The 26,026-nt window shown below is 41.5% G+C and overlaps 1 protein-coding gene across 4 annotated transcripts in view; it reads left to right on the top strand.

The window, feature by feature from the left end:
* The window catches only part of PARP11 (poly(ADP-ribose) polymerase family member 11), a 72,619-nt gene that overhangs the window by 17,217 nt on the left and 29,376 nt on the right, over positions 1–26,026 (top strand). For 2 of the 4 annotated variants that reach the window (XM_075552198.1, XM_075552197.1), the window contains 2 exons: positions 23,015–23,143; positions 23,962–24,082. In XM_075552198.1, the coding sequence (XP_075408313.1) occupies positions 23,015–23,143; positions 23,962–24,082 (250 nt within the window). The remainder of the gene's footprint in view (positions 1–23,014; positions 23,144–23,961; positions 24,083–26,026) is intronic. The other 2 variants (XM_075552200.1, XM_075552199.1) reach the window with 1 other exon arrangement.

Here is a 26,026-nt window from a genome sequence, read left to right on the forward strand (position 1 = left end):
CTTGTTTACCTTCAAGCCTTTAAGACACCAGATGCTGTATCTTTTGAAAGCCGGGCACCATCAGCTTTCACCACATTTGCTTATGCACCCATTTGTCTTCAGTGATCATATCATGGAGATAAGCATGCAATGTAATGATTTTTTGTTCTTTAATGCCTAATAACTGATCTCTTCAGCACCTCGTGGTCACACAGGCTGGTGTACTTCTTCCATGTGGACTTTATTGCTTCTGATCCAGATGGCCGCTTGTTGACCTTCAAGCTTTTAAGACCCCAGACACTATCTCTCTTGATAGCCGGGCACCATCAGCTTTCTTCACCACATTTAGTTGGTCACCCATTTTGTCTTCAGCAGTTGTGTCAGGAAGGTGAGCATCACAGAATGCCAATGTAATAGAAAAAAGTGTTCTTGCATTGAGGGAGTACTTGAGTGGAGGTCCAATGTCCCTCTGCTACCTTAATACTAACCTTATAAATATATGCACATAGATCTATTTCTCCATCCTCGTGTATAAACATATTTGCATATGTACATATCTTTATGAAGACCTCTATAAATACCCTCTGCCTCCCAGCTCTTTCCTCTCTTTCCTTTGACTTCCCTCCTGTCCCACTATCATGCTCTGTCCCCACCAGGGTTCCAGCAATTCCTCTTAGTTACATTACCCTTGATCATGCCCAACCAGGCCTCCCATACCCTCCCCACTGATTTGGATTGCTTGTTCCCTTCTCCCTGGGTTTATTAGCCCCACTACTTTCCCCCCACCTCCCGTCTTTCATGTCCCCATGGAACTATCAGTTCTGTTGTTTTTTTCTTCCAATTGTTCATTCAGCCTATCTTTTGTAGACAGACCTGCAGAGATATTAATATGCACAAAAACAAGACAGAGCACAACCAAGCAACAATATACAACAAAACAACAAAAAACCAATGACAAAAACAAAAAACACATCAAGAAAGAAAAGCATGTAGCTAGTTCAAGGATTGTTTGTTGGCCTTTAGGAATGTTTTCCAGTCCAGTTTGTTGGGGCACCATGCCCTGGCCCCAAAATACATCTTCAGCATTCCCTAGGGACCTCGCCGCTCCTTTCCTTTGCTGTTCTGTTGCACCCCCTTAGTGTTTTGCTTAGGTGTGGAGGGATCCGTTCGGGTGCAGTTCCCACACTGTGTCTCTGGTGTTGTCCCCTGTAGGGCTATGGGTCAGTGAGGGACTTCATGTCTCATAGTGGGGCCGGCCATGTGGTCCTCTCTGTCAACTGGCTACTTTAATTGGGAACATCAGCCTCCTGGCCTGGTGGGCCATAATGTGCTCCACTCTCTCCTTCTCCCCCTTCATCTACTCCCGTGTATTCTGATCAGATATGTCCCTCTTTCGGAGCTGTAGATTCAGTGCTGTCCTTTGAAATAAATTCTTCTGAGGGTAGGGGAAGATGTCCCCTTAGTAGTTGGGGTTGGGGCCGGCCCCCCAGATCTCTCCACTGGTTCCCTACTCCACGCCGGCATGTTGCATTCACACCCTGGGGCACTGGGTTGAAGTCTGGCCCCTCTTTCCCTGTGGAGACTCAAACAAGGGTTAGTGCCCTTTTCTTTATTATTATTATTTTCCTTTCCCCACCTCCTTTTTAGTTGTCTACCATGTGTATCCCTGTATTTGGTCTGGTCCCTGCCATATTACCCAAACCTCACCCCAGGAATATTTGGATACCGTAGCTTTTTCCCTATGCCCCATTTGCCTTTTTTTTTTAAAGCTTACCTCAGCAGCCTTTCAAGTCTTTCTATATTTAAGTGAATGCTATCTTGGGGTCTGTTTTCTCTTCTCTGCCCTCTGGGTGAGGTTGTTCTATTTGGCAGTCTCTTATTTATGCTTGGTGAGTGTTGTTGTTCTGCCCATACTGGGTCAGCAAGGATCTTTTGTAGGGCTGGTTTTCTTCTAATGTATTCTTTGAGTTTTTCCTTGTCTGGGAAGACGCTTCTCCATCTTTCTTGCCAAATTATGCTGGACTTTTAAAAATGGGCCATAGAACTTAGTAAGGTTTTCAAATACATTATCGATATACAAAGTTATTGTATCACTTAGGTACAAACAAACAACGACTAACCCAAACTATGAAGTTGCTGCCGACTCATAGTGACCAGTAGAACTGTCCCTGTGAGTTTCTGAGACAAATTCTTTATAGGAGCAGCTGGTGGTTTTGAACTGCTGACCTTGTGGTTAACAGCCCAATTTGTAACCACTCTGCCACCAGGGCTCTCTATTAGGTGCTAGCAACATGTAATTGGAGATTAAAGTTGAAGTGAAAATTCAGAATGATAACAAAGTACAATTTACTTAGTAATAAATTGTATATAAAAGATGTACATGATTTATGCAGTTAAAAGTATAAAACATTAAAGAAATAGAGGGAGAATACTGAAGTGATCAGAATACTCAATATTGTTAAAATGTCTATTTCTCTCAGGTTGATCAAAATTCAAAGGAAGCTGAATAACCAAAGAACTTTTTAGGAGCAAGAACTAGCAAGTAGGAGGGCTACCTGACACACAGACTCACAGTGAAATTACAGTGAAAACCCATATGATATTGGCAACAAGATTAGAAATCAAACAGTAGAAAATATGAACAGACAACTGATATTCCACAAATTAAAATTCATTCAAGTATGGACAGTAGTTTCAACAAATTGTGCTAGCACAATCACAAATCCACATATAAGAAAATGACCTTCCGTCCTTACTTTGTACCATATAAAGCTTAACATGGATTATGGACCTAAATGTAAAACCGAAAACTTAAATTTATAGAGAAAATATTTGTGATGTCAGGTTAGACAAAGATTTAAGTGTATTACCAGAAGCATGATTCATGAAAAACAACACCACAATGTAAATATTCTGCTGTTCCAAAGACACAGATAAGAGAATGAAAAGATAGCTATAGATGGGAGAAAGTAGTTGTAAAGCATGTATCTGGTAAAGGACTTACATCCCCAATATAAAAGGACTCCTGAGTATAACAATAAACCCAATTTTAAAATGAGCTAGCGATTTGAATTGAAGCTTCACCAAAGAAGACAAGCAGATAATCCATGAAAAGGTGATCGGCACCATCATTGTCCTCATTTGTCAACTGTTGTCAAATCGATTCTGGCTTAATCTTTAGGAAAATGCAAATGAAAGCCACAGTGGGATACCGCTCCATAACTAAGGATGGTCGAAATGAGAAAGACAAGCACCCACCGACCCTTGGTGAGAAGCTAGAGCAACTAGAACATTCATACATTGCTGTGGGAAAGTAAAACGATGCAACCACTTAAAAAAATACCTTTCCCCCCTTTTTAAACTTTTATAAAACTGTAAATACACCATTATAATCCAGCCATTGAACTCCCAAGTATTTCCTGATATCAACCCAAAATATACAGTCCATGTCCACACAAAGCCTGGTGCACAGATGCCAGAGCAGCTTGCTTCGCAATGGTAAAACCAGAAACCAAACTCACTGCCATTGAGTCAGTTCTAACCCAGCACAACCCTGCAGGTAGGGTAGAACTGCCCCTGTGGGTTTCTGAGACTGTAATTAGTAAGACACTGGAAACAACCCCGTTCTCCACTACTAGATGAATATGCAAGCGTATGTTCATACAGCGCTTTGCACTAAACAGTAGTGTACTGTTGATACACATGATAGCATGATGAGTCTCAAAATGATGATGTTGCATAAAAGAAGCCAGACAAAAACAATACATGCGATAGGGTCCCATTCCTATAAATCTCTAGAAAGTGCAGACTCATCTATTGGCACAGGTAGATCGGTGGTGCAGAGGAGCAGGAGGACATGAACCTCGTGGGGCGGTGGATAGATCATCTTTAATCGTGGTGTCGGGAACAGGTGTGTGCATGTGTCAAAACTTACCAATGTCTCCACAAGAAAGATGTGCAATTCATTGTCAGCTATTTCTCAGCCACACACAAATGTTGTTGTTTACTAATACTCATTCTGGAAAGTAAAGTGCCACCAAACCTTTGAAGGCGGCTGGCAGCTAAGTCAGCTGTTCTGGTGTCACGGACAGACAAGTCTGGCAGAACAGGTGGGAGGGGATTCTGGAGACTTTCATAAAGACTTTGCCGGCGAGCTTGATAAGAAGTTCTATCAACAAAGCCTTTCAAATAATTTGGCTGTGATTTCTTAAGAGGCATCTTCTCTATGTTCACACTCCCTCTCCAGGCACCTAACCTCTTCTGGAACTGCTTTGTGTTGCCTTCAGAATCTGCCTGGGGAGCCTCCTTTCAGAATGTCTGTTGTTTTTCAGTTATCTATCTGTGAGAGTCCACTGATCTCTTTCTTAAGTTTTTAAAAACCAGCTCTCTTGAGATGTAATTCCCATACCACACATGCCATCCATTTAAAGCAAACACTTTAATATTTTGATATGTAGACACGCCTAGTTGTAGTGCACTTTATTGTGTTTCGTTAGCAATGGACGGTTTCTGGCAACCCTGGGTGGAGCAAGTCTTAGGAGCACCATTTCCCTCCAGCATTTTCCCAGCATTGAGCACTTTGTGGTGTCTCTGTCACATTTTGGTAATTTTCACAATATTTCAAACCCATGGAAAATGATATTGCCCACGGAGCAGACTGCAGTATAGTATAAACATAACTTTTCTATCCGCTAGGAAACCAATACCACTTGCTATTGTCTTTTTGACTGTGGTCATCCTAGTGGGGGGGGTCGGGAGGGGGGGAGGGAGCCCTGGTGGCCTAGGGGGGAATGTGTTGGGATGCTGACCACAGAGTCAGTGGTTGGACCCCACCAGCTGTTCTGAGGGAGGAAGCTGAAGGGTTTTGTGTGCCCGCGGAGATTTGCAGTCACTGAAACCCTAGAGTGCAGTCCTACTCCACACTACAGTGTTAAGATAAGTTGCTTTTGACTCGATGGCAGTGGTTTGGTTTTCTTTAGTAGGTGTGAAGTTATTGCCCCATTAGAATTTTGATATGCATCGCCCTCCCGAGTAATGATCTTGAACCACTTCTCATTTGCCTGGTAGCCATTTGTGCATCTTTTTTTGAGAAATGGTATTCAACCACTTTGCCCACTTTTCGGAGCCCTGGTAGCTTAGTCGTTTATGAGTTGGGCTGTGAACCACAAGGTAACAGTTCAAAAGCCCCAGTCGTTCCACGGGAGAAAAGATGAGGGTTTCTGCTCTGTAAAGAGTTACTGCTTCAAGCCTCTGTGAATCCTCTCTGACCACATTTGAGGGCTGTGGATAGACCCTTGCTATGAGACAGAGGCTATTGTCAACTGGATTGTGGTGAAGGGAGGTAAGTCAGTGTGATGCCTGGTTATTTGATCTTTCTCTTGACCCATTCTGAAGTTGTTCTACTTTCCAATATTTCTTGCTTTTTTTTCTTGACAGAGGTTTTCTCTGGTTTATTTTAATATTGCCAGTGATCTTTTCCTTCTGTATGGCTGTACTGTTCTCTTGTATGTTTTGAAGTTGATGAAGCACAGAGGGGCTGATGTACAGAGACAGTAATTGGTGAAGTGGTGTCTCCGGGATGGCAGGGTGAGGTTGAAGGGAAATGGGGACCTAATGATGACTGCAGGACAAGGTGGGGGCACTGCTCTGGAACTGACGTGGTGATGTTTGTACAACTCTTGTTAAATATGACTTCACTGTAGAAGTATAATATATGTGAATTATATCAATAAAACTATTAGGGTGTGGGAGGAGTTACAGTCTTGGAAGCCCACAGGGGCTGTTCTACTCTGTTCTGTAAGGTTGCTATGAGGCAGCATCCATTGATGGCAATGTCAGTTTTCTGGTTTGTTTGGTTGCCCATATTTAAATTGGATTATTTGTCTCCATTACTATTGATTTGTAAGTGCTCTTTATATATTCTGCCTATAAGTCCCTTATCAAATATGTGATTTATTTTTAAAATTCTCCCATTCTATAGGTTGTCATTTTACTTCTTAAAAAAAGCATACTTACAGCACAAAAATTAATTTTGATTGTCTAAAATTCATCTCTTTTTTTGTCATTTGTAATTTGGCATCAGATAAAAGTAACCATTAAGTAACTCTGGACCACTATATGTTCCCCTAAGGGTTTCATATTTTTAACTCATACATTTGGAGTTGTGATCGGTTTTGAGATAATTTTTGTACGTAGCGTGAGGTAGCAATCCAACCTTATTCTTTTATGTGGGGTTATTTAGTTGTTTCCATCCCATTGGTTGAAAAGTTAATTCTTTTCTCCAATGAATTGTCCCTTCTTTAAAATCAGTTGACTTTAAGTGTAAAGGTTTTGTTATTATTGCTTTCTGAACTCTCTTTATTTTATTTAATTGGTATCATTGTCTATTTTTATGCCAATACTGTATCATCTCATTTGGTTGTAAGTTTTTAAATTGAGAAATAGGAATTTTCCAATTTTGCTTTTCCTTTTCCAGATAGTTTTGATTATTCTATTCTTTTTGGAATGTTACAATTATAATTGTTTTTTAACAATATTTAGAATGGTCATTGCTAGTGTTTAAAAATGCAGCTGATGTTTATATATTAATATTTTATCTTGAAGTCTTCCTGAATTCATTTGTAAAGAATTCATCATGTTTTAGGGATTTTGAGGGGTCCCTAGGATCCTTAGAGGTGGATTGGTAAGGCACCTGACTACTGACTACAAGGTTGGAGATCTAAACCACTCACTACCTGCTTCATGGGAGAAAGATGTGGCAGTCCATTTTCATGATGATCATAGTCTTAGAAAACCTATAGGATGTTATACTCTTACTGTAGTATAACTATGAATCAGAATCAACTTGATGGCAGTAGATATGGGGTTAAGGGAATCCGTGATTATGCTGTGCAAATGAGGTGATGATAGACTATGAAAATGAGGCAACCATCGCTTACTTTGCAAATAAAGTGTCTGTGGCTCAATGAGAAAGGATTGTGAGTTTGTGGTCCTTGCTGGGAAGGTCCAAGCCTTTAAATTGACAAGGAGTTTCATATATATAGTAAATCCCATAGATTTATTTTTCAGACAGAAAGAAGCAGAGAAAGAACAAGAAGTAAAAGAAGCAACCCCCCCCCCAAAAAAAAAAACAAAAACAAAACAGAAAAAGCAGAGAGAGAGAGGGAGAGAGTGAGAGAGAGCAAGGAAACTCTTTAAAGAGGTATAACATGGGTCAAGGGCTGTGTCACTGTGCACAATGAGAGGTCCAGAAGGGGACCATCTGCAGAGCTGGCTGCAACAAGCCCAGAAGAGTCATGACAGCAGAGTGTGGTGTTAGACAGCAGGACCACACAATTTTTTCCTGAGAGGGCGAAGTAGGAGGGCTGCATGACTGAGAGAGTGGCCCTGCACTGAAGAAGGGAGACTTTGCCTACATTGCCCTCATCCTGAACTGAACCTTGTCCCTTTCTTAATCAACCACTTAACTATATGTGCAGTTCATGAATTCTGGGATTTGTAGCAAATTGCTGAACAGAATGGGAGAGGGAAGAGTGCTGCGGGGAGGACAATGGCCAGTGTGAATGAGTGTGCAGAAACTTAGCATGGAAGTCTAATATATAAGTGACTTCTGCCTTATCGGAATTGGCTTTGTGTTGCTTCTCACACTGGAACAATGGTGCAATCTGTTTTGTATACAGCCAATCCAGACTTACTGACATGTCATTTGGTTACATTCCCCAAACTAGGTCATTTTGCAAAAATGGAGGGTGACCACCACAAATCAAAAATGGAGGATGACTGTGTCATCACGTGGGTGGTAAATTATGTTATTACCTAACTTCCAAACCACCGGGAATCATGGGCCAGTCCGGTCTATACAGAACCCTGCCCATCTCAATTGTGACTGCTTCAACACCTTGATGCTCATCAATGCACACAATAGTAAGATGGTAGATCTTGTACTATTGTGATAACTGCAGAACACTGGATAATGAGTTAATCAATAAGTGATGAGCAGCTGTATTGCTGGATTCAGTTTGCCAATATTTTGTTTAGAATTCATTTTTCTTATTCATGAGCGATAATTGGTTTCTTGTTTTCTTTGGTTGTCTTTTTCTGGTTTGGTATCAGGATAATTCTGGCTTCATTCAATGAGCGGAGACGTATTTTGTGCTCTTTAAAAAAATTATTTTATTGGGGGCTCATCCAACTCTTATCACAATCCATGCATACATCAGTTGCGTCAAGCACATTTGTACATTTGTTGCCATAATCATTCTCAAAACATTTGCTTTCTACTTGAGCCCTTGGTATCAGCTCCTCATTTCCCCCCTCATTCCCCATTCCCCCCTCCATCATGAACCCTTGATAATTTATAATTTATTATTATTTTGTCATATCTTACACTGTCCGACATCTCCCTTCACCCACTTTTCTGTTGTCCGTCTCACAGGGAGGAGGTTATATGTAGATCCTTATAATCGGTTCTCCCTTTCCACGCCACCCTCCCTCCATACTCCTAGTGTGACTGCTCTCACCACTGCCCCTGAGGGGTTCATCTGTTCTGGATTCCCTGTATTTCCAGTTCCTATCTGTACCAGTGTACATCCTCTGGTCTAGCCAGATTTGTAAGGTAGAACTGGGATCATGATAGTGGGGTGGGAGGAAACATTTAGGAACTAGAGGAAAGTTGTATGTTTCATTGTTGCTACAAAGCATGCTGACTGGCTCGTTTTCTTCCCGCAACCCTTCTGTAAGGGGATGTCCAGTTGCCTACAGATGAGTCTTGGATCCCCAATCTGCACTCCCCCTCATTCACAATGATTTGATTTTTTGTTCTTTGATGCTTGATACCTGATCCCTTCGATACCTTGTGATCACACAGGCTGGTGTGCTTCTTCCATGTGGACTTTGTTGCTTCTGAGCTAGATGGCCGCTTGTTTACCTTCAAGACTTTAAGACCTCAGATGCTGTGTCTTTTGATAGCTGGGCTCCATCAGCTTTCTTCACCACATTTGCTTATGCATCCATTTGTCTTCAGTGATCATATTGGGAAGGTGAGCACATCATGGTATGATTTTTTTGTTCTTTGATGCCTGATAACTGATCCCTTCAGCACCTCATGATCACACAGGCTGGTGTGCTTATTCCATGTGAGTTTGGTTGCTTCGGAGCTAGATGGCTGCTTGTTAACCTTCAAGTCTTGAAGATCCTAGATGCTATGTCTTTTGATAGCCAGGCTCCATCAGCTTTCTTCACCACATTTGCTTATGCATTCGTCTTTAGCGAACGTGTCAGGAAGATGAGCATCATGGAATGCCAGTTTAATAGAACTAAGTATTGCATGAAAGGTGCTTTGAAAATGATGAGGGCAAAGCATGTATAGATGTGCTTTATACAATTGAGGTATGTATGGATTGTGATAAGAGTTGTATGAGTCCCTAATAAAATGTTTAAAAAAAAGAGAGATGTTGTGATATATTGGCATTGGATTTTTATTGAATGGGAGAATTCACTTAGTGAAGTTGTCTGGCTTGGTATTTTTCCTTGTGGAAGTTTTAAAATGGTTGAACCAGTATCTTTACAGGTAGTCTCCAGTTTGTGACTTGTTCAAGTTGTGAAGAACCACGGGGGTGACCATACTTTGTGTGTGTGTGTGTGTGTGTGTGTGCCCCTTATTCTTTGTAATATGAACTACATACAATGTTTCAGGCCTTAATTTATTCATGCTCTTCTTCTCAGATGCTCACTAGTAGGTGTTCAGTGTTTGGTTTACTGCTGTACAGGTTGAGTTTTCTAAACAGAATCAAGCGCTTCCGTTGCTTGAAAGCATGGACCCCAATTGTGATGACTTTGCTAAAATCAATAGGTAGATTCAAGAAGCAGTGAGATATTAACAGAAATTACAAAGGAAGAGAACATTCGGACAATCCCCACTAATTTCCTCACTAGAACTACTGTACCACTTCCAGTCGCCAGGATAATCCCGGTGGTGATCTAGAACCTGCTTGCAGCGTGGTGAACTACTTAACATTGGTCTCTAGACATAGTCTTTGTAAGTCCCACCAAATAGCTTATTTGCTGGTGGGTCTGGGTAAGAGAAGTTGGGGGAAGAAGATGCTGATAGGATTATATGATTCAGTTGTGAGTGATTATTAACATAGAGTAACTGTAAAAACTTGGAGCTTTAACAGAAGGATTGCCAATTTTGCCATCCTGCTGGGTACCAAATGAGCCATCTCAGAAGCAGAAAGTGTGGACCTCACTGAAAGAAGATCCAACAGTGGAGCACAGCCTCTGGACCAAAGCCCTGTTCATCGAACTTCCTGTATCCAGGGACAAAATGCTTTGACACCATAGAAGTGGCTGAGGAATGGCAGCAACAGAACCACGAACCAGATTATGAGACAGAGTAGTGGGCTTCCTGGCTGAGTGCCTGTGAGTAGGAGGGTCACTTATGAAGTGGGGCACCTCTAGAGACTTCGTTAGAGCTAGAGGTGGGCATCTTTGGGCTGAAGCTCATGGCAACGTAGAGAATCCTTTGGGCATTTATGAAGAGTATTTAAAAGTGTTTTGTAACCTAGCCCAAGCTAGACAAGGCCAAAGGATCTCATGACTCAGAGGCCAAGGGCCAGATAGAAGCCCATCTTACATCATGGATGGGAAGAGGCTGCCTGGGCAGAAGAACTGCCTTGTGCATTTATGATCCTGATTTGTAGCCTGATTTCCTTAATAAAACCTAATTGGTTGTATGATCTGTGAGTTCTCTGTGGCCAATGCAATGAACTTAAGAAGAGAGAGGGCCCTGGGAGGAACAACTGGTGTGAAAATTGGAGAGGAAAGTTGGAAGGCTAGAGGCACGTCTGACCCCTGCTTCATAGGAATTGGCCTTAGACTGCTGAGTTTGATTTTGCTTCGTCTTGTGAAGTCAGAAGAGGTCAGATGTCCACTCCCTGCCCTTTTTACACTGCCACAAATGGAGTGACAAGATGCCAACATTGTCCAATACTTCTTCATTGTCAGAGTAAATGTTTATGATTTGTGTATTTTCTTGTGTATGTATGTATTAAAGTATCTGCAAGTCTATGTTCAATGTTTCCAACTCTTATGCCAAAGAACAAGTTTAATAACGATCTGGAAAATAAACAGCAATAATTTTTTTAAAAAACTCTTTTTGAAAATTGAAGTATTCAACTTATGTCAGAACTAACTTATTGCCTGAGTCATTGGAATGGCTTGTGATGAATCAGAGACTGTCTATATTTGTTATTGCCCTGTTGAAATGTTCTATTTCTTCTTGAGTTATTTCTGGTAAATTGTATCTGTCTAGGAATTTACATATTACCTATAAGTTATCTAAATCATTGGCATAGACCTTCCATAGTGTCCCCTTATAATGCTCATTATTCTAGATCGTAGTTAGTGATGGCATTCTCTTTAGCGCGTTGTCTTTGAGTCTTTCTATTTACTGTCAGTCCAGCCAAAGGCTTTTACATTTCTTCTTTTTAAAGAATCCATTCTTGGTTTTGTTTATTTTCTGTTTTTCTATCATTTATTTATCTCTGCTGTGATCTCTATTATTTCCTTCAAATATTTTGATACTCTGTTGCTTGGTGCATATATACTTGTAATTTTTATGTCTTTCTGGTAGATTCTTTTTTTGTTTTTGAAATGTCTCTATTTAGCTCTAGTAACTTTTTTACAGTCTGTTTATTTGGTGTTACTATAACCACTTTATTTCCTTTATGATTGTTATTTGCATGATATATACATTTATATGCATTTTAAAAGTTTTATTGACACATAATCCACATATTCTACAATTCAATAGTTTAATCATATCAAAAAAGTTTTAAAATCATTACCACCATCAATTTTTGAACATTTTCTTTCTTGTACTAATTTTATTAGATCCCCCAATATGTAAATTTTATCCTTTTAAAAAAATTTAGTTTAACTGAGTATTTTAATGTCATATAATTATTCTGTTAGCAATCTTTGAACAGGCAGGCTTTGGTGGCAAACTTTGTAAAACTAGAGACATGAAAAACCTGCCAGAAAGTCACCATAAAAGATGAGACATGATGTATCTGCTTGGAAAGTACAGACAAAGGATAACTTCTCCTGCAAGTCTTAGGAGATTTATTTTTTTCAAATCTCAAGTCTGTTTTATTTTTCTCAACTACTACATCTTGGTCTTTATTTTAACAATATACAGTATATTGAAGTTTAGGTTAAGGCTTTAAAGGAGCCATGACTGTCTAATTTTGAATGAGACTCACTATAATACCATGTGGACCATTGAAGTCATACACAGTAGGTTACCTGTTGGGATGTTAACTGAAGAGTTAGCAGTTCAAACTCACTAGATCCTCTGTGGGGGACAGATGAGGCTTTCTTTACAGTCTCAGAATGCTAAAGGGACAGTTCTAATCTTTGTGTTTTTTTTTTAAACAAGCCAAATGCTGTTGTTTTATTAGCAAAGAGTGTTTTTCATATTTATTTATTTATTTTAAAAAGCATTTTATTGGGGGCTCATACAACTCTTATCACAATCCATACATACATCAATTGTGTCAAGCATATTTGTACATTCGTTGCCCTCATCATTCTCAAAATATTTGCTCTCCACTTAAGCCCTTGGTATCAGCTCCTCATTTTTCCCCTCCCTCCTCACTCCCCTCTCTGTCATGGACCCTTGATAATTTATAAATCATTATTATTTTGTTATGTCTCACCACTGTCCGAGGTCTCCCTTCACCCACCTTTCTGTTTTCCTTCCTCCAGGGAGGAGGTTATATGTAGATCCTTATAATCGGTTCTCCTCTTCTACCCCACTTTCTCTCTATCCTCTGGTATTGCCACTCTCACCACTGCCCCCGAGGGCAAGTGGATTCCCTGTCCTGGATTCCCTGTGTTTCTAGTTCCTGTCTGTACCAGTGTACATCCTCCAGTCCATCCAGATTTGTAAGGAAGAACTGGGATCACGATAGTGAGGGGGAGGAAGCATGTAAGAATTAGAGGAAAACTGCATGTTTCATTGTTGCTACACTGTAAGGGGACTGGCTTCTCTCCTCCCCCAGCCCCTCTGTAAGGGGGTGTCCGGTTATCTTAAGATGGGCTTTGGGTCTCCACTCTATATTCCCCCTCATTTACAATGATACGATTTTTTTGTTCTTTGATGCCTGATACCTGATCCCTTCGACACCTTGTGATCACACAGGCTGGGCTTCCATGTGGGCTTTGTTGCTTCTGAGCTAGATGGCCACTTGTTTACCTGCAAACCTTTAAGACCCCAGATGCTATATCTTTTGGTATCCAGGCACCATCAGCTTTCTTCACCACATTTGCTTATGTACACATTTGTCTCCAGCGATCGTGTCGGTAAGGTGCGTATCATAGAATGCCAGTTTAATGGAACAAAGTGTTCATGCATTGAGGGAGTACTTGAGTGGGGCTCAATGTCCATCTGCAACTATAATACTAAATCTATAAATATATACACATAGATCTATTTCCCCACCATCCTATATAAATATATTTACATGTGTATATGCCTGTATTTAGACCTCTATAAATTCCCTTTGCCTCCTAGTTCTTTCCTCTATTTCCTTTTACTTTCTTCTTGTCCAACTATCATGCTCAGCCTTCATTTGGGTTTCAGTAATTTCTCACAGTTGCATTTCCCTTGAAGAATCCCTACCAGGCTTCTCACACCCTCCTTGCCACTAATTTTGGATCACTTGTTCCCTTATCCTGGGTTGTTCAACACCACCTCCTTACTCCCACTTCCTCCTCTCCTATGTCCCCCCAGAACCATAGGTGCCCTTGTTTTCTACTCCAGATTGTTCATCCAGCCTATCCTATCTAGATAGACCTGCAGAAATAGTAATATGCACAAAAAAATCAAGGCATAGCAAGACAAAGTGACAAAAAAATGTTATCCTTTTTATTTTCAACCTACCTAAACATTTGAATCTGAAGTATCTCATTTATAAAGAATTGTTGTTGTTGTTTTTAAAATCCAACCTGACAATCTTTGTCTTTTCGTTAGATTTCTTTTATTTTTAATTAAAAGATCATTTTATTGGGGGCCCGTACAACTCTTATTACAAATCCATACATCGATTGCATCAGGCATGTTTGTACATATGTTGTCTGCAATCTTTTCTAGACATTTACTTTATATTGAGCCCTTGGTATCAGTTCCTCTTTTTTCCCTTCCCTCCCCACCCTTACCCACATGACCCCTTGATGGATGATAAATTATTATTATTTTCATATCTCATACTGACCGCTATCTCCCTTCCCCCATGTTTTCTGTTTTCCTTCCCCTGGAGGTGGGTATATGGTTATGTGTCTATCATTGTGATCGGTTCCCTCTTTCTCCCATCCTCTCCTCCCCTTCCCCCTATCCTTCTGGTATCGCTATTCTCATTCCTGTGCCTGGATTCCATGTATTGTGAGCTCCCATATCTTATCTATACCTGTGTACATGCTCCGGTCTAGTCTGAATTGAGAAACAGCACTGGGGTCATGATAGTGGGGGGTGATGAAGCCTCAGGGAACCAGAGGAATATTGTGTGTTTCATCGATGCTATACTGTATCCTGGTTGATTCATCCCTTCCCTGTGGCCCCTCTGTGGGGGAATGTTCCATTGTCTATAGATGGACTTTGGATCTCTGCTCCAACCCCCCTCATTCTCAGCAATATGTGTTTGTTTATTTGTTTGCTATGTGTCTTCTGATGCCTGTTAACTGGTCCCAATGACGCCTCATGATCGCACCAGTAAAGTGCTTCTTTCATGTGGACTTATTGCTTTTCTCCTGGATGGTCACTTGTTTAACTTTAAACCTTTAAGATCCCAGACACTGTGTCTTTTAATAGCCAGACACCATTCCCCTTCTTCACCTCATTTGCTTATGCACCCATTTTGTCTTCAGTGATTGTGCCGGGAGGGTGAGCATCTCAGACTGCCAATTTGTTAGAACAAAGTGTTCTTGTGTTGATGGAGGGTATAAGCAGAGGCCCAAAGTCTGTCGACTACCTCAGTGTATTACCATATAAATTTATGTACATAGGCCAATACCTCTATTTTATGCATTAATGTATTTACATAGGTACACAACTATGTGTATACCTCTATCCATAGCTTTGCTTCCTAGATCCTTCCTCTGTTTTCTTTTACCTTCCTCCTGCCCCACCATCAACTTGCCCCTATTTCTACCTCTTAATACTTCCTCTTAGCTAGTTTGGTGTTGCTACAACACCCCCAGGATCTGTAGCTCCACCTTGTTATTGATTTTAATTCCCTAGTTGTTTCCCTGGCTATGGTGTTGTTTGCTCACCACACACTACCCCTACCACCGTCTTCCACCAAGTCTCTCCAGGACTGTCAGTCCTGTCGCTTTCTCCTTGAGCTTGCTTCCCCTGCCTCAATGACATAGACCAAACAAAAAGAAAACAAAAGATTGAAAAAAGAGAAAAAACATACATTATTCCAGGTCTGTCTGCTATTGGTTAGATTTTAAAATTCATCTGTCTTTCATACTTTTATTGATGTGGATGAATTTATATCTTCCTTTCCCCCGTGGTATCCAACATTTCTCATGTCTTTTTTGTTACTCTATTCCTCCTTTATTGCATTCTTTTGTATTAGGTGTATATTTTGTAGTGTAGTATTTTAACTCATTTTTAAATTTTAAAATTATTATTATTTTTAAATTTTTAAATTATTTTAATAGTTATTTTACTAATGGTTGTTCTAGTTCTTACAATGTAGATCTTAATTTACTAGCATCTACTTCATATTTTTTATGTTATTTCTTACAAAGTACAGAAACTTCACTCCAGTATACCTCCTCCATTTCTTCCTTACCATTTTTGTGTTACTATTATACATACTATATGTATATATCACAGACATAATGTTACATGGTTATAATTTTTAATTTATAAAATCTCATGTTTTGAAGGGAGTTGAAAGACTAAAGAGAGCACATGTAAACTTACTTCATTATACGGGCCTTTTTAGTCGCCTGCTGTCCTTCTTTCCTAGTCTTCCAGTGGATTGAAATTACAGAGTGTCTTGCCTTGCTCCAGATCAGCTCTCGTCCCATCCACCTTCTCTATGTGGTTATTGCCAGATACATTATAATTCTACATGGAAGAAGCCCAAGAATGTAGTTAAATACATAATGTTTTTTTGTGATTGCTTTTTAAATTAGTCAAGAAACAAAAGAAATGACATGCAGTTATGCTTTCTTTTTAATTACTTGCATAGTTATGTTTACTGGTGTGCCTGCGTGTGTGTGTGTGTGTGTGTGTGTTAGAATGACTGTGTTTGTGTCCCTTGCATTTTTCCTTATAAGGCAGTAGAACTGCCCACAGTAATTTCTCTGCCTGTATGGGGGTAGCTTTACGTCATGTTTTTTTTAACTTCATGTTTTAAAAGATGATTTTGCTAGTTAGAGTTTCTTGGTTGACAGGTTTTGATGGGTGGCTCTTTGAATATATTATCACTCTGCCTCTGGTCTCTCGTTTCAGATGAGAATTCAGTTGTGAATCTTCTTGTATCACCTTCAACATGGTGATTTGTTTTTCTTTTGCATGTCAAAGGTTGCCTGTCATTGCCTTTCAGCATTTTGAATCTGATGTTATATCCACGTGGTCCTGAGTTTATCCTCATTGGAATTTTTGTGATGAATGTTTTATTGTGAATTAGGTAGAGAGGAGGTTTACATTTAATACCATCAAGTCTACATTCAATATTTCAAACCACTCATCAACTCCATCCCCATATTCTATCCCACCCCGCCCTAATTGGAATTTGCCAATCTTCTTAGAGATATAGATAACTATCTTCATTTGGGAAGTTTGTAGCTATTATGTTGTCCTGTCATTGTTTCTCCTTTTCCAGTACGTGTACATTAGTAGTATCTTGCATTTAGTAGTGTCTTGCATTTCTCTGAGCTTCTGTTCTTCTTCATTTTTTACTCTCTCAATTCTTCAAGATTTTTAGTGTGTGTTGATGTTTCACCGCATTTCCTACTTCCTTCTTTTACTAGCTCAAATCTGCTGGCCTTTTCTAGTGAGTTTTTCATCTTGGTTATTTGGTTTTTGAACTTTTTAATTCCAGAATTTCCATTTGGTTATTTTAAATGATTCATATCTCTTCATTGAGATTCTTTATTTGGAGATATTGTTGTCTTATGGCTCAAGTATGTTCCCTTAGTCCTCTGAAAATAGTTAACACTTGAAAACCTCGAGTCACGCTGACTGATGGCAACCCCACGTGCTTCAGAGTCTGGCTTTGCTCCACCGGCTTCTACTGCTGTGAATTTTGGGAAACAGATTGCCCAGCCTTTCTTCCAAGGCTCTTCTGAGGGAGTGTGACCCATCAGACTTCCCTTTAGTAGTTCAGTGCTTGACTCTCTGCACCACCCAGGTGCTCCTCAAGGCTGGAGGGGATAAGAAATGCCAACCGCCCGTTTCCTCTGGAGTGAAACTAGCCTCGGACTGGTTGCTGGAGAGAGAGGAATCCTCTTTCGGCTGCACATGCCAACAGGGCATCCACATCCCAGAGCTGGTGCAGCAGGGCTATGGGACAGGTCGTGGTTCACCTGCCCGTGTCACTAGCTTGTCCTGAATGAATGGTTTTCCATTTGTTTTATGCCTTTGAGATAATTTCCAGAGACTTTACATTTTTAAGAAAAAATGACTTTCATCAGTTCAGATGTTACTTTTCCTGGGGAGAAGGTCCACTGAGTTTCTTATTGTCTGCCTGTCGTCAGGCTTCTAATGCCAGAATTTGGGTCATCTTTCTCTAGAACCAAGGGAGGTGTCATTGCCAAATGTGATTTCCTCAAGGACTCACAAAATCAAGTGGACTGTTTGTTCTAATAAACATCGAAAGGCTTCTATCCGGTCTAGAAGGCAGCATTCTTTTCTTCATATCTACCAGGATATTTCGACTCATTTTCCCAACAGTCTTTCACCCTGACTGCCTGCCCCAGGCTCCGTACATGAAGATTCTCTTTGCAGTAAGTAGATAGCATCAGAAATAGATTCCACCAGCATACCCATTGCACTCCAAAATTTACCAAAGCCTTGGCCCATTATAGGAGTACGAGCTGTTTTCCTCGCAGTCTGATAAACATGGAGTGTCATTATCTGCCAATTGAAAACAGGACAGTCGAGGCGTGCGTTCTTGATGAACGGTTCATTCTGCTGGCACTCACTAGATGCCTGCACAGGCTTTTTATTGCCCGTAGATGTGCTCTGGCCTCCAGCCACCATTTCTATGGGTACAGCGCATTAAAGTTGCAAATTTGACTTCCTTCTCGATCCTCATTATCCAGATTAGTCATGGATCTGGAGAGAAATTTGTTGTGGAAAATCATAAGTTTTAGTCTTGCGAAGTGAATCTCTTGAAAGAAAGCCAGATTGTCTGTGAAGCACAGCAATTAAATGATGGTTGGCACCAGAGCAGAGAAGGAACAACTGCCCGTCTCTGGAAATGAAGCAGTGCGTATAGGCAGCTTAGGGGAGACCTGATGCTGATGCTTGGGAAGCCTGGGGTGTGCCTTTAATTTTCTCCATGTGGCTCTTGACAAAATCATGTTGTTATTCTCTGCTCTGAGTTTGTGTTTTCTCCCATCCCAAGATTCTCTTTGGAGACTAAGCACTTGCCCTGCCCATCAGGTTGTGGAGGAAAAACTAGAAATTGACAAAGCATGTTCTAAGAATCTCAAGTGCCTTAGGAATAATGGCGAGTATCTGGCCATAGTGCTGTCCTTCCTCAAACAGGATAGAGAGAAATATGTCTTAGCATCCACCCAACCCCGTTTATTGCAGGCAGTTCTGTAAGGACTTTTGTGAAGTGCCCTCTTGTATAATATGACCCTTAAGCATGCTCCCAGAGATGGTGCGATTTTCCCAGAGCCTCCGTGATGCAGGTGTGCTGGGTAACAGGTAGCTTTCTAGTTCCTCTAACCTTTTCTGATAGAGAAAATAGAGAACACATAAGCCAGGTGGTTTTCTTAACTGCTGGTTTTTAACTCGTCCTTCCAAATATTTGGAATTATTGACAGAAGACAAACTCATTTTAGGTTTCATTTGTTCACTCTCTCACTGTCTTACATCTGCTTTCTCTCTACGCACAGTAGAATTAGCAAAATACATGAACAATCACAGAAGAAGAAACAGGAATTGTGAATACTTGAACCGAACATTTGATACTAAATTCCAAATCACCGGTTGCCGGTGTATCGGTTAAAATACATATAAAGGTAAATAATGAATCCTAATCCTGAAGCTCTTCATCCTGGAATGGTATGTTTTTCATTTCTCAGCAGTCACTCCACTCTAAAACATGAAGGAACAGTCTTGAAAATTGTTATAATGCATTCCTTGAAAGGAGTTTTCAAACATGAAATAAAAAAAATAACAATGAGTCCCCTTCATTGAGCTGAGGTATTGTCCTTGATGCCTTAAATCATGATCTCATTAATTTTCAGTTACAACCCAGTGAGGAAGGAGTCCGTTTTAGGCTAGGTTCTCTAGAGAAGCCAGGCCATCTACGTGGGTATATGAGGAAAGCCGTTTAGATCCAGAAAGAGACTCACACAGTTGCAGAAGTGGGTAAATCCGGTTCAATTCAAGTCTTTGGGTTGCTGTTCCTTTGTCCCTGGGTTTGTTAACACCACTACCTTTCCCCTCACCTCCCCCTCTCCCATGTCCCCCCGGAACTGTCGGTCCCATAGTTTTCTCCTCCAGATTGTTCAACCAGCCTATCTTATTTAGACAGACCTGCGGAGATAATAACATGCACAAAAACAAGACAGCAAAACCAAGCAACAATGTACAACAAAACAACAACAAACCACTGACCAAGAACAAAACAAAACACAAGAAAGAAAAGCTTGTAGTCAGTTCAAGGATCGTTTGTTGGCCTTTAGGAATGTTTTCCAGTCCATTCTGTTGGGGCACCACACCCTGGCCCCAAAGTCCCACTCCATTCCCTTGGTATTCCGTTGCATTCTACCAGTGCTTTGCCTAGGTGTGGCAGGATCAGGTCGGGCAGGATTCCCATATTGTGTCTCAGGTGCTGTCCCCCGCAGGGCCATGGGTCAGTGAGGGGCGTCATGTCTCGTAATGGGACTGGCCATATGGTCCTCTCTGGACTGGCTCCTCTAATTGGGGTCATCGTCCTCAAGGCCTGGTGGGCCAGGCTGTGCTCTACTCTCTCCTCCTCCCCCTTCATGTGCTCCCATGTGCTCCAATCAGATATGTCCCTCTCCCATCGCTATCAATGCTTTCACGTGTCCTCCAATTACATAATGAGATTAAAAAAAATTATCTTACAGGTTACCAAAGTAGTTTATATTCTTGGTAAAAGACAGAAACCCAAATTTTAAAAAATCTTCACTATCCATTTATGCTTCTAGGTGTACACATGATTATGCACACACATATGCATAAGCATACCTACGTGAGAAAGCCTGGAGGACGCATGGAACTATGGATAGCGATGGTTTAGTCTTAGAAAAGCAGGCAAGAACATGCGAGGAAAGGAAGGGATGGTCAGAAAATTCTTCAGCTTTATCTCGGGTGATCTTTTATTTTTCAACAAGGAAAATGCTTTCATGTGTTAGCTGTGCATATTTTAAATTATTACTTTAAAATCCCTTAACATTCGTTAAGGCTAGAAAGCCACATTTCTGCTACAGGTCCTCCCCGTTGACCAGCCCTTTACTTCTTTCATAAGGAGCCCCGATCAGTGGTGTAGGGGGTAAGTGGTGGTGGGCTGTGGACCCCAACCATGACAGTCTAAACCCACCCGCGGCTCTGCAGGAGAATGAGGTGGCTGTCTCTGCTTCCATGCAGATTGTGGCTTGGAAACCCTAAGGAGCACTTCTGCTTTGTCCAGCAGGGTCATTATAAGTCAGAGCGGACCCAGTGGCAACGGATTTGGTTTGGGTTTCATTTACCCCTTTCCCAGTGAACTCCTCTTCACCACAATCTCCACCAAGGATGTTGAAAACGTTTCAAAGATCATGTGTGTAGCGTTAACCTGGCATAAAGGTGTAAGCGTGTTGATAGTGACGTTTTAGCGACTGTGTCATGGTGGGTAAGAGCACAGGCCATGGAGCCAGAGTGCCTGGCTCTGAATGCTGTATTCCAGTTGCATGACCTCTCTGTGTGTCAGTTCCCTCATGTATAAGTTTGTTGTAATCATAACACCTACCTTTAGGGGTGTTAAAAGACCTAAAATGAATGATCATCTATATAATACTTGGTGGAGATCTATGTAAGAGTTAACTTTCGTTATCTCAGAACTTAGGAATAACTATGATAAATTGTTGTATATTCAGACTTCTTTTTTTTTTAAAACATTTTATTAGGGGCTCATACAACTCATCACAATCCATGCATATACATACATCAATTGTATAAAGCACATCTGTACATTCTTTGCCCTAATCATTTTCTTTTCTTTTTTTACATTTTATTAGGGGCTCATACAACTCTTATCACAGTCCATACATATACATACATCAATTGTATAAAGCACATCTGTACATTCTTTGCCCTAATCATTTTCTTTTCTTTTTTTACATTTTATTAGGGGCTCATACAACTCTTATCACAGTCCATACATATACATACATCAATTGTATAAAGCACATCTGTACATTCTTTGCCCTAATCATTTTCTTTTCTTTTTTTACATTTTATTAGGGGCTCATACAACTCTTATCACAGTCCATACATATACATACATCAATTGTATAAAGCACATCTGTACATTCTTTGCCCTAATCATTTTCTTTTCTTTTTTTACATTTTATTAGGGGCTCATACAACTCTTATCACAGTCCATACATATACATACATCAATTGTATAAAGCACATCCGTACATTCTTTGCCCTAATCACTCTCAAAGCATTTGCTCTCCACTTAAGCCCTCTGCATCAGGTCCTCTTTTTTTTCCCCCCTCCCTCCCTGCTACCCCCTCTCTCATGAGCCCTTAATAATCCACAGATTGTTATTTTGTCATATCATGCCCTATCCGGAGTCTCCCTTCCCCCCCTTCTCTGCCGTCCATCTCCCAGGGAGGAGGTCACATGTGGATCCTTGTAATCAGTTCCCCCTTTCCAACCCACTCACCCTCCCCTCTCCCAGTATCGCCCCTCACACCCCTGGTCCTGAAGGTATCGTCCACCCTGGATTCCCTGTGCCTCCAGCTCCCATATACACCAGTGTACAACCTCTGCCCTATCCAGTCCTGCAAGGTAGAACTTCTTTCTAGATATATAGTTACACGTAAATATGTACATAGGTATGTACATGCATATACTCATGCATTTTTTATGAAAACATCATTACATTATGTTTTTGTTGTACTCAGCACCATATATTATAAACACCTTTTAATGCCATTGAATGGAATCATACTAAAATAAGAAGCAGATGTTTTAATCTTAATGAATAATAGCATGAATCATTCTGCTGAGCAATGAACATGTACTAAGAAATTTTTGGAACTGTACCAGCAATTTGAAGTCCTTATAGATGCTGAGGAACCCTGGTGGTATATACTGGGTTATGCCCTGGACTGTTCACTGAAAGGTCAACAGTTCAACTCTGCTAGTGGCTCAGGGGGAGAAAGATGATGAGGCTATCTGTTCCTGTAAAGATTGAGTCTCGAAAGCCCCAGGGAGCAGTTCTGTTCCGTCCTATAGAGTCACTATGAGTTGGAATCACTTTGATGGCAGTAGGTGATAGACCCTGACATAACTTACTTACATGGTTATGTGTACATTGACATGTCCTACCTCTGTGAATTGTTATTTGTGTGTTAAACACACGTGTTCATTATTTGCGATGCCTGTCTACAAGCCAGTACACGAAGCAGAAGCCCGTGTGTAAAGTGCTGGTATGGGACAGACACTTTGAAGACAGTTCTTTGTAAGGAAGAAAACCGGTGGGTAGAGTACATTGATGACTAATAGAATTGTTTGTTCCTCCACCTCCTTCTGGCATTTCAGGAGATGTTTCACAAAGCAGAAGAAGGCTTACTCAAAACAACTGAGAAAGCGATGGAGGAGATGGATACGTCCGACACCCAGTGGGGCTGGTTTTACTTGGCAGAATGTGGGAAGTGGCATATGTTCCAGGTACCCCTTCTCCTTGGTTCAGCAGAAGGGGTGGAGAGTCACTTAGCATCCTCTTGCTCACGTAGAACATGATGATGGGTGCACCAACAGGCCAAAGGGAAGCCTAACCTTAAGGACACGCGAGAGCTCCAGAGAAAGGGAAGTTAGACCTTGGAGCCCTTTGCCTTTTCTTTCCCACAGGCGTCCACAGTTGGGTATTTAGAAAAGGCTGTGTGTGTGCGCTGTGTGCAGAGGACGAACGTGACTGAGAGTTGCCCCGTGTCAGTCAGTACATCCGAGCAAATCCAAATCTGAGTTGAGGGCTAAGGCCAGAAGGAAGAGCACTAGCCCACGTCACACTCCCTTCTGCACACCAGGCGTTCTGTTAGGTGCTGCGCACATGCGCTCCTCTATCCTCACGACAATTCCGAGGAGGCAGATGTTAGCACCCTGTCTTCCGGTCAAGATGCAAGGCTCCTCAAAGGTCATGCCATTTGTCTAGGGTCACACGGCCAGTTCATGGGTAGCCTGGGCTTGGAAGGCGTCCTCCAAGACGGGCTCTTTTTCACCTTACACGGCTACTGAAGAGTTCATTTGCGCTGAGGAAGGTGGCTGTAGACACTAGTCATTTGGCAAGAGTGACTATTTTAAGATTTCTAATCCTTAAGGTGTTTCGAAGACGCTGTGTAGCTGTGATTCTCCTTGTGTGTTGGGAACAAGAGCAGATTACTGTTTCCCTGGTCCCTCCATTCTTCACCTCGGTGACCACAGCCCCACCTCTGTGGCTAAGCCATTAATGTGAACAGCTGGTAAATGAAACTTTCTGGTTTGTCTTAAAGCCGGATACCAACATTCAGTGTTCAGTTAGCAGTGAAGATATCGAAAAAAGCTTCAAAGCAAACCCTTGCGGCTCCATTTCTTTTTCTACTTCCAAATTCAGCTACAGGATAGACTTTGCAGGTACGTTTCCCTTTCCCGAATGGTTGTGTGTTTTCAGGATATCGCTATGATCCAATCGAGCGTAGCTCTGAGGATCAGGATTAGTGGACATGTTTGCCAGCAGTGAAGTATCCTTCTGTAAACCGCTCTACAAACTCGAGATTTAAAATCTCCTGGAACAACATTGCCTTTTGTAAAGGTCTTTATATGTGTAGCTGGGATTAAAGCTCTCAGCTGCGAACCCAAAGTTGGTAGTTCAAACCCCACCGGACCCTCTGTTGGAGATAGGGAGATGTTAACGTATGTGGAGATTGTCATGCCTGTTGACTTTATGTAATGCTTCTCAGAGACACAAGACCCTTCAAAGCCTTCATCTTATGCCTTATTGCATACATTTCATCTTTTGAAATTTGTACCCTTTTATCATAAGGGTGAAACAGCGAGACGAAGTGCCAGTCAAAGTCACGTAGGTAGCTGGTGACAGTTTCCAGACCAAAGTCCAGCTGAATGGCCCCCACCTTTCTTCAAAGGGCCATTGCCTTCTGCCTTTTTCTGATTTTTCTGACGCTTACACCTATTGGCCTGTGAATCTGGAACTCAGCCAGTCACCAGGACAAACAGTGGCATGTTGTAGATAACCATGACAGTTCCTTTGGTTTTTAGCCCTCTCAGTCCCAAGCGGCTAGCTTCAGCTGTTTTCCGCCAAGGGGCAGACAAGATAGGGTGGGAGTGCGCAGTTTGGGTTGCTGCACTGCTCGGGGCTGCGGCTCTTCTTCCCTACTTCCTACCGTTATGGCACTCAGTGAGGGGGAGGAGCGAGGGAAGTGGGCAGGGTTAAAACCTTAGGGCACCCCTTTGTTGCACCAAGGTCCAGCCATGGTGATGGGGCTTTGACCGCATGAGGGCGTGTGCACCCCAACAGCTAATGGTCACTGCCCTACCAGAGTTGTTTCTCTGCGTAAATCATTCTCAAGAATGAGAGCCACCAGCGTTACTCCTGACTCACTGTACTTTTTTTTTTTTTTAAATAGCATCAGGCAAGTAAGCTGTAGGCACCCTGGCATTCGTCTTTTTGCTGCCAACTGGGCAGAAGGTGTCTGCGCGGCATTTTTAGTCTTGCGTACAAGCACTGTTGCTGAAGCAGTGCCGAGGTGGAGCAGTAAGCGCAGCCATGAGCTTTCATTCGAGGGTGAAGTGTGTCAAACCATGTGGGAGCTAATTCAGCAAGCCAGTTGTTATTGAAAGAACTTTTTTTTTAATAAGTCACATTTGAGGAAACTTGTCTCTCAGACAATGGCATCCATTAAAAATGAGAAAAAATATTTTTTACAGAGAGGAGGTGTGATATATAATACAGTAACTCAGGTTTGCCAAGGGTCTACACAATGGTGCCGTTCTAAGGCTGCAGGGCATGGGTTTCGTGTGCACGAGCGGCAGAGTGATTAGCCCCAGCAGGTCTGCCATTCATCTACTTGGGTTCTCTGCAACAAGCGGTTGGAAAGGAAACTCAAAAGGAGGTGGCAGAAAAGGGAACTGCAGGTGCCGCTGTCGGCGCTCAGCTGATCTTGCCTGCTCCTCACACCAAGGCCATGCCAGTGTGCAGCTGGCGGAGAGTACAGAAAGGCAGAGCACCCGTTCTACCTTGATGCTAGCTTTTGCCCAGGTGGCGTCAGGCCTTCGTTTGGGACTGCAGCCGTAGGCTTTCGAGAAGACAGACCGGCACCTCACTTTAAGACTCCATGGCTTCCCTTTCTGGAAATGATGGCATTTCCCTGGTGTAAATGTTCCCTTCAAGGGGATATAAAGAAAGGAATTAAATAATAACTCTACTTAATAAGCTCATTTTTTATCCCTAGATTCTCTTAGGTAAGTGTTTGCTGGGCCCGACTAGGTTTGCTGTGTTTTAGGTTTCCATGCACAATTTAAAGAAAAGACAAGAAATGTCTACATTAAAAAAAAAAGTTG

Source organism: Tenrec ecaudatus, chromosome 6 (assembly GCF_050624435.1).
Source record: "Tenrec ecaudatus isolate mTenEca1 chromosome 6, mTenEca1.hap1, whole genome shotgun sequence".
In the NCBI taxonomy this organism is placed as follows: Eukaryota; Metazoa; Chordata; class Mammalia; order Afrosoricida; family Tenrecidae; genus Tenrec; species Tenrec ecaudatus.